This window comes from Medicago truncatula, chromosome 8, assembly GCF_003473485.1.
Source record: "Medicago truncatula cultivar Jemalong A17 chromosome 8, MtrunA17r5.0-ANR, whole genome shotgun sequence".
In the NCBI taxonomy this organism is placed as follows: domain Eukaryota; kingdom Viridiplantae; phylum Streptophyta; class Magnoliopsida; order Fabales; family Fabaceae; genus Medicago; species Medicago truncatula.
The window spans coordinates 18910180-18919829 of record NC_053049.1 but is presented as its reverse complement, the minus strand read 5'-3'; the positions used below and the strand labels follow the sequence as shown (position 1 = coordinate 18919829).

The following is a 9650-nucleotide window of genomic DNA, read 5'->3' as shown; positions in this document are numbered from 1 at the left end:
AAAATAGCTTAGATGGTTTGGACATGTAGAGAGAGGATCCATAGATGCCGTTGTTAAAAGAGTGGATCAAATGGAAAATAGTTAGATTAAAAGAGGTAGAGGAATACCTAAAAAAACCATTAGCGAAACCACTACTCACTAGAGCCAACTGCACAAGTGTGTTTTTCTCACGCTACGTTGGATGACTTAAGTCATGTAGCGTGAGTAAACTCACGTTATCGTTTACATTAGCGTAAGTTAACATGCGTAGGGGTATTTTTGTCTTTTACTTTAGAAATGAGAAAAAAATTCGGATAAAGAGGACAATTCTTCTAAAGTTATGATCCATTGACAAAGAAAAGCTGGCACACACTAAAGGAAACTTGGTAGACACATGCATTTTTATTTTTTTATATAATTGACTTAGTCAATAGGCGATTTGAGAAACACATGGATCTTTTTTAAAGGTACTTTAAAAAAAAGTTCCATAGAAAATAGAAATAAAAGGTCCCGCGCTCAAAAAGAAAAGAAATAAGTGGGTTAACACAACATCATAAAGGTTTTTGATGGTCATTCATCACATCTCATAGAAAAAATATGAACTTGATAAAATATTTAGTTTCAAATTTCTTTGGTCCAAAAATGTGGATGGTCTTTCTTCTTATTTGCGGTTTGGTTGAGGGAACTCAATCTGCCACAATGACATCTCATCAACTTCAAATGGAAGCAAATGCTATATTAAATAGTGGATGGTGGAACACTTCTTATGCAGACTTCAATATCTCTGATCGTTGTCATGGGCATGGTATATTTTGCAACGATGCTGGAAGCATAATAGCAATTAAGATAGACTCTGATGATTCTACATATGCTGCGTGGGAGTATGATTATAAAACACGCAACTTGTCTACTCTCAACTTGGCTTGTTTCAAAAATCTAGAAAGCCTTGTTATAAGAAAAATTGGACTAGAAGGGACTATCCCAAAAGAAATTGGTCATCTCTCTAAACTCACTCATCTTGACATGTCTTACAATAATCTTCAAGGCCAGGTACCTCATTCACTAGGAAACCTCTCCAAACTCACTCATCTTGATTTGTCTGCCAATATTCTTAAAGGTCAGGTACCTCATTCACTAGGAAACCTCTCCAAACTCACTCATCTTGATTTGTCTGACAATATTCTTTCAGGTGTAGTACCTCATTCACTAGGAAACCTCTCCAAACTCACTCATCTTGATTTGTCTGACAATCTTCTTTCAGGTGTAGTACCTCATTCACTAGGAAACCTCTCCAAACTCACTCATCTTGATTTGTCTGACAATCTTCTTTCAGGTGTAGTACCTCCTTCACTAGGAAATCTCTCCAAACTCACTCATCTTGATTTGTCTGTCAATCTTCTTAAAGGTCAGGTACCTCATTCACTAGGAAACCTCTCCAAACTCACTCATCTTGATTTTTCCTATAATTCTCTCGAAGGTGAGATACCTAATTCACTTGGCAACCATAGACAATTAAAATACTTAGACATCTCTAACAACAACCTTAATGGTTCCATCCCTCATGAGTTGGGATTCATTAAATATCTTGGTTCATTAAATCTATCTACAAATAGAATCTCAGGTGATATTCCCCCTTCCTTGGGAAATCTCGTAAAACTCACCCATCTTGTTATTTATGGCAATTCTCTTGTAGGTAAGATACCTCCTTCAATAGGAAATCTTAGATCTTTAGAGTCCCTAGAGATTTCTGACAATTACATTCAAGGTTCCATCCCTCCCAGGTTGGGGTTGCTAAAAAACCTCACTACATTACGTCTATCTCACAATAGAATCAAAGGTGAGATACCTCCTTCACTAGGAAATCTGAAACAATTAGAGGAGCTAGACATCTCTAACAACAACATTCAAGGTTTCCTTCCTTTTGAGTTGGGGTTACTGAAAAATCTCACTACATTAGATCTGTCTCACAATAGACTCAATGGAAACCTGCCTATTTCTCTTAAAAATCTCACACAATTAATATACCTTAACTGCTCATATAATTTTTTCACTGGTTTCCTTCCATATAACTTTGATCAATCAACCAAATTGAAAGTTTTGTTGTTAAGTAGAAATTCCATTGGTGGGATCTTTCCATTTTCATTAAAAACCCTTGACATTTCCCACAATTTACTCATCGGTACGCTTCCTTCCAATTTGTTTCCATTTATTGATTATGTAACTTCCATGGACCTCAGTCACAACCTCATTAGTGGTGAAATACCTTCTGAGCTTGGATATTTTCAACAACTTACTTTAAGAAATAATAATCTCACTGGAACAATTCCCCAATCTCTCTGCAATGTCATTTATGTGGACATTTCATACAATTGTTTGAAGGGTCCCATTCCAATTTGTCTTCAGACAACGAAGATGGAAAATTCTGATATATGTTCATTTAACCAGTTCCAACCTTGGTCACCACACAAGAAAAATAATAAATTAAAGCACATTGTTGTCATTGTTATTCCGATGCTTATTATTCTAGTCATAGTCTTCTTACTTCTCATATGTTTTAATCTTCATCATAATTCTTCTAAGAAGTTGCATGGAAACTCAACAAAAATAAAGAATGGAGATATGTTTTGTATATGGAATTATGATGGAATGATAGCATATGATGACATAATCAAAGCGACAGAAGACTTTGACATGAGATATTGTATTGGAACAGGAGCATATGGAAGTGTTTACAAGGCACAATTACCAAGTGGCAAGGTTGTTGCCTTAAAGAAACTTCACGGCTATGAAGCAGAGGTTCCATCTTTTGATGAGAGTTTCAGAAATGAAGTGAGAATTTTAACAGAAATAAAGCACAAACATATTGTGAAGCTTTATGGATTCTGCTTGCACAAAAGAATCATGTTTTTGATCTATCAATACATGGATAGAGGAAGCTTATTCTCTGTCTTGTATGATGATGTAGAAGCCATGGAATTCAAGTGGAGAAAAAGAGTTAACACTATTAAAGGAGTTGCATTTGCTCTTTCATATCTTCATCATGATTGCACTGCTCCAATAGTGCATCGAGATGTATCTACTAGCAATATCTTGCTAAACTCTGAGTGGCAGGCCAGTGTTTGTGACTTCGGCACAGCTCGACTCCTTCAATATGATTCATCCAATCGAACTATAGTTGCTGGAACTATTGGATATATAGCTCCGGGTAAATTAACCATTGATATTTTTTCTTTTCATATTCGGTTGTTTTCTTCATTTTTGTATTATGCTCATCGTGCATATTCATAACTCCTCATAAATAACATACATGTTCATTAGTTTTTCATGCTAAGTAGTAATTTTAAATTATTTTCTTTGGATTCTTTTAAATGCTCATTATATAATTTGATCAATGCAGAACTTGCCTATACTATGGCTGTGAATGAAAAGTGTGATGTATATAGTTTTGGTGTAGTGGCACTTGAAACTTTAGCTGGAAGGCACCCTGGGGATTTATTGTCATCACTTCAATCAACATCGACACAAAGTGTCAAACTATGTCAAGTATTAGACCAGCGTCTTCCACTTCCAAATAATGAAATGGTTATACGTAACATAATTCATTTTGCCGTTGTTGCCTTTGCATGCTTAAATGTCAATCCTCGTTCTCGACCAACAATGAAATGTGTGTCGCAAAGTTTTGTCACCGAGCTTCCACGATTAAGTATTCCTTTCAGTGAAATTTCAGTGCAGCAACTAATGAGTGAAGAACTCAAAGCATTGTTTTATATTGCGAACCCTTGAAAGAGAACTTCAGAATGAATTAAGTTGAGTGTGTTATTATTCAATAATAAAGACATTGCCTTTTTTTCCCCAAAAGTTGTTGAAAAATGCTGTAAAACTTTGTTGTTGTGATACATCAAACATAAGTACATATGTATTCACATTTCTGTTTTTGTATAAAATTGAATTACTTCTGTTTCAATTATTATGTTAACTGAATTAAAAGATAAAGGTATTGCAATTGATTCAATCAATATCTCAAGGTTTACAAATTCAACAAAAAAAAATTCTTGATGTACTTGGTGATTATTATCAGATGCATTGCCTTACTAGTTAGCTTCCTCATTAGCTTGAGTGCAATGAGAGCAAGTGGCTAAGGATATCAGGAATGGCATTCTTATTCTGCTGTTCTTTTAGCCAATATGTCTCGAAACATTTTTTCTCTTGCTTCCTCATTAGCTTCAATCCATTGTTCGAATATTTCACTCCAGAAAGCTATGGGACTCAAAACTCCCAAAATTTCACTCGTATTCAAACTCCAGCGTTCCATTAAAAATTCGGCATAGAATGATTGGTATTAAACACATAAAATGTTCAAAGGTGAGTGAATTGCTACTGCATAAAGGAGCATGAAACTAACGAGTCCAAATTACACTACAGTGCTATAGCCACAATTTGACAACAGTTGGTACAAAAAGTGTATTGCAGAATAATACCAATTTATTTAAACCTTTAAATTCCACAACGCTATAGTGGTATGTCGCCGTTATAGTTGACATTTGGCCACACTTAGAACTAAATAGCATATCCCGAAACTATAGCAATTTGTTCAAATTTCGGAACATTGCTATTTGACAACACCGATATACCATACTGAGAAGTCAAGTACAGACAACATCAAGAGCAGTGAATGCTTAAAGTTGAGTATACTACTATTGTTTTAAACTAGCAAGTACAAGTGTGCAATATAGACCACTGTTGTCAATTGTGGATCACAAAAAATAACGTTTTTTTTCAATAAAATCGGTGTTGTCGATGGCAGAAGGCCAAAAATATCACCAAATTGATATCAAGTCTGATTTTTAATTTTTAAGAGAGAAATGTTTTTTGTGTAGAGAGAAGACTTTTAGATGACAGTAAGGAGAGGAAAACTAGAATTAGGTTGTTTGGACTTGTTGAGAGAAAACTTGTAGATGCTATAGTAAGGAGAGTAGATAAGATGGAAGATAGTCAGATTGCTAGAGGCAGAGGTAGACCTAAAAAACTATAAGAGAAACTATTTAGAAAAATCATTAGATTAATGAGTTGGATTAAAATATGGTTTATGATTGAACATTAAGGCTTAATTTGATCAATGTAGTCGACCCCAATTAGTGGGATATGGCTTGCATGTTTTTGTGGTCTTAACCCTTCGGTTCTTAGGAGAAAGGGTCTTAGATAATCCGGAGTTCAGCTAGAAGGTAGGTAATGTCTAGCCAAGGATTGTTCCAGCCAGGATTTAACAACAATAACGACAACCAAGTCTTATCCCACTAAGTGGGGTCGGCTACTTGGATCAAATTACGTCATAATGTTCTATTATCATAAACTGGTCCAACAAGCAAGTCTTCTTAATAATTTCTCCGGTCAGGATTCAAACTGATTTTTTTTTTAATGATAACAGATTGATGTTATAGAGTCGATTTGAATCCACCTTTTGTTTGGCCTACCGGAAGAAGCAATAAATCAAAAGTTCCCATGATTATAATCTAACAAAAAAGTAAAATAAGTGAGAAACACATGGATCTTTTTTAAAGGTACTTTAAAAAAAAAAGGTCCTTAGAAAATAGAAATAAAAGGTCCAGCGCTCAAAAAGAAAAGAAATAAGTGGGTTAACACAACATCATAAAGGTTTTTGATGGTCATTCATCACATCTCATAGAAAAAATATGAACTTGATAAAATATTTAGTTTCAAATTTCTTTGGTCCAAAAATGTGGATGGTCTTTCTTCTTATAATTTGTGGTTTGGTTGAGGGAACTCAATCTGCCACAATGACATCTCATCAACTTCAAATGGAAGCAAATGCTATATTAAATAGTGGATGGTGGAACACTTCTGATGCAAACTTCAATATCTCTGATCGTTGTCATGGGCATGGTATATTTTGCAACGATGCTGGAAGCATAATAGCAATTAAGATAGACTCTGATGATTCTACATACGCTGCCTGGGAGTATGATTTTAAAACACGCAACTTGTCTACTCTCAACTTGGCTTGTTTCAAAAATCTAGAAAGCCTTGTTCTAAGAAAAATTACACTAGAAGGGACTATCTCAAAAGAAATTGGTCATCTCTCTAAACTCACTCATCTTGATTTGTCTGCCAATTTTCTTGAAGGTCAGCTACCTCCTGAATTGTGGTTGCTAAAAAATCTCACTTTCTTAGATCTATTTAACAATAGATTCAAAGGTGAGATACCTTCTTCACTAGGAAATCTCTCCAAGCTCACTCATCTTAACATGTCTTACAATAATCTTGAAGGTCAGCTACCTCATTCACTAGGAAACCTCTCCAAACTCACTCATCTTGATTTGTCTGCCAATATTCTTAAAGGTCAGCTACCTCCTTCACTAGCAAATCTCTCCAAACTCACTCATCTTGATTTGTCTGCCAATTTTCTTAAAGGTCAGCTACCTCCTTCACTAGGAAATCTCTCCAAACTCACTCATCTTGATTTGTCTGCCAATTTTCTTAAAGGTCAGCTACCTTCTGAATTGTGGTTGCTAAAAAATCTCACTTTCTTAGATCTATCTTACAATAGATTCAAAGGTCAGATACCTTCTTCACTAGGAAATCTAAAACAATTAGAGAACCTAGACATCTCTGACAACTACATTGAAGGTCATATTCCTTTTGAGTTGGGCTTCCTCAAAAATCTTTCTACACTAGGTCTATCTAACAATATATTCAAAGGTGAGATACCTTCTTCATTGGGAAATCTCAAACAGTTACAACATCTAAACATCTCTCACAACCATGTTCAAGGTTTCATTCCTTTTGAGTTGGTGTTCCTGAAAAATATCATTACATTTGATCTATCTCACAATAGACTCACTGACCTTGATTTGTCTAGCAATTATCTTAAAGGTCCAGTAGGAAATCTCAACCAGTTACAACTACTAAACATCTCTCACAACAACATTCAAGGTTCCATTCCTCTTGAGTTGGGGTTCCTCAGAAATATCATCACATTAGATCTATCTCACAATAGACTCAATGGAAACTTGCCTAATTTTCTTACAAATCTTACACAATTAGATTACCTTGACATCTCATATAATTTACTCATAGGTACGCTTCCTTCCAAATTTTTTCCATTTAATGATAATTTATTTTTCATGGACCTCAGTCACAACCTCATTAGCGGTCAAATCCCTTCTCATATTCGAGGTTTTCACGAACTTAATTTAAGCAATAATAATCTCACTGGAACAATTCCCCAATCTCTCTGTAATGTCTATTATGTGGACATTTCATACAATTGTTTGGAGGGTCCCATTCCAAATTGTCTTCAGGTTTATACAAAGAATAAGGGAAATAATAATCTCAATGGAGCAATTCCCCAATCTCTTTGTAATCTCTCTGTAATGTCTTTTCACCAATTCCATCCTTGGCCAACACACAAGAAAAATAAAAAATTAAAGCACATTGTCATCATTGTTCTTCCGATCCTTATTGCTCTAATCCTAGTCTTCTCACTTCTCATATGCTTGTATCGTCATCATAATTCTACTAAGAAATCGCAAGGAAACTCAACAAAAACAAAGAATGGAGATATGTTTTGTATATGGAATTTTGATGGGAAGATAGCATATGATGACATCATCAAAGCAACAGAAGACTTTGACATGAGATATTGCATTGGAACAGGAGCATATGGAAGTGTTTACAAGGCACAATTACCAAGTGGCAAGGTTGTTGCCTTAAAGAAACTTCACCGCTATGAAGCAGAGGTTCCATCTTTTGATGATAGTTTCAGAAATGAAGTGAGAATATTATCAGAAATAAAGCACCGACATATTGTGAAGCTTTATGGATTCTGCTTGCACAAAAGAATCATGTTTTTGATCTATCAATACATGGAGAAAGGAAGCTTGTTCTCTGTCTTGTATGATGATGTAAAAGTCGTGGAATTCAAGTGGAGGAAAAGGGTTAACACTATTAAAGGAGTTGCATTTGCTTTTTCATATCTTCATCATGATTGCACTGCTCCAATAGTGCATCGAGATGTATCTACTAGCAATATCTTGCTAAACTCTGAGTGGCAGGCCAGTGTTTGTGACTTCGGCATAGCTCGGCTCCTTCAATATGATTCATCCAATCGAACTATAGTTGCTGGAACTATTGGATATATAGCTCCAGGTAAATTAACCATTGCTATTTTTTCTTTTCTTGTTATGTTTTTTTTTTTTTTCCGTTCATTTTTATATGAAGCACAACATGTATATTCATAATCCACAAAAATAATATACATGTTCATTAGTTTTTCATGCTAAGTAGTAATTTTAAATTATTTTCTTTGGATTCTTTTAAATATTCATAGTGATTTGATCAATGCAGAACTTGCCTATACTATGGCTGTTAATGAAAAGTGTGATGTATATAGTTTTGGTGTAGTGGCACTTGAAACTTTAGTTGGAAGGCACCCTGGGGATTTATTGTCATCACTTCAATCAACATCGACACAAAGTCTCAAACTATGTCAAGTATTAGACCACCGTCTTCCACTTCCAAATAATGACATAGTTATACGTGACATAATTCATGCTGCCGTGGTAGCATTTGCATGCTTAAATGTCAATCCTCGTTCTCGACCAACAATGAAATGTGTGTCGCAAAGTTTTGTCACCGAGCTTCCACGATTAAGTATTCCTTTCAGTGAAATTTCAGTGCAGCAACTAATGAGTGAAGAACTTAAAGCATTGTTTTGTATTGCGAACCCTTGAAAGAAAACTTCAGAATGAATTAAGTTGAGTGTGTTATTATAATAATAAAGACATTGCCTTTTTTTTCCCAAAAGTTGTTGAAAAATGCTGTAAAACTTTGTTGTTGTGATACATCAAACATAAGTATATATGTATTCACATTTCTGTTTTTGTATAAAATTGAATTACTTCTGTTTCAATTATTATGATAACTGAATTAAAAGATAAAGGTATTGCAATTGATTCAATCAATATCTCAAGGTTTACAAATTCAACAAAAAAAATTCTTGATGTACTTGGTGATTATTATCAGGAATGGCATTCTTATTCTGCTGTTCTTTTAGCCAATATGTCTCTAAACATTTTTTCTCTTGCTTCCTCATTAGCTTCTTTCCATTGTTCGAATATTTCACTCCAGAAAGCTATGGGACTCAAAACTCCCAAAATTTCACTCGTATTCAAACTCCAGCGTTCCATTAAAAATTCGGCATAGAATGATTGGCATTAAACACATAAAATGTTCAATGGTGAGTGAATTGCTACTGCATAAAGGAGCATGAAACTAGCGAGTCCAAATTACACTGCAGTGCTATAGCCACAATTTGACAACAGTTGGTACAAAAAGTGTATTGCAGAATAATACCAATTTTTTTAAACCTTTAAATTCCACAACGCTATAGTGGTATGTCGCCGTTATAGTTGACATTTGGCCACACTTAGAACTAAATAGCATATCCCGAAACAATAGCAATTTGTTCAAATTTCGGAACATTGCTATTTGACAACACCGATATACCATATTGAGAAGTCAAGTACAGACAACATCAAGAGCAGTGAATGCTTAAAGTTGAGTATACTACTATTGTTTTAAACTAGCAAGTACAAGTGTGCAATATAGACCACTGTTGTCAATTGTGGATCACAAAAAATAACGTTTTTTTT

The 9650-nt window shown here is 34.7% G+C and overlaps 2 protein-coding genes across 3 annotated transcripts; both read left to right on the top strand.

Moving 5' to 3' along the window:
• The first annotated feature begins 531 nt into the window (after nucleotides 1–531).
• On the top strand, nucleotides 532–3943 carry LOC25501178 (probable leucine-rich repeat receptor-like protein kinase At1g35710). Its single transcript, XM_013589883.3, has 2 exons — nucleotides 532–3184; nucleotides 3377–3943. The coding sequence occupies exons 1-2, from the start codon at nucleotides 577–579 to the stop codon at nucleotides 3760–3762; spliced, it is 2994 nt and encodes a 997-aa protein (XP_013445337.1). The 5' UTR covers nucleotides 532–576; the 3' UTR covers nucleotides 3763–3943.
• A 1681-nt stretch (nucleotides 3944–5624) lies between these two features.
• LOC25501177 (probable leucine-rich repeat receptor-like protein kinase At1g35710) lies at nucleotides 5625–8908 on the top strand. Of its 2 annotated transcripts, XM_039829699.1 has the most exons (3): nucleotides 5625–6408; nucleotides 6481–8145; nucleotides 8344–8908. In XM_039829699.1, the coding sequence occupies exons 1-3, from the start codon at nucleotides 5670–5672 to the stop codon at nucleotides 8727–8729; spliced, it is 2790 nt and encodes a 929-aa protein (XP_039685633.1). In that variant the 5' UTR covers nucleotides 5625–5669; the 3' UTR covers nucleotides 8730–8908. The 2 variants fall into 2 exon arrangements, with proteins under 2 accessions (XP_039685633.1, XP_013445336.1); XM_013589882.3 differs by having other exon boundaries at nucleotides 5625–8145.
• Nucleotides 8909–9650: the final 742 nt, after the last annotated feature.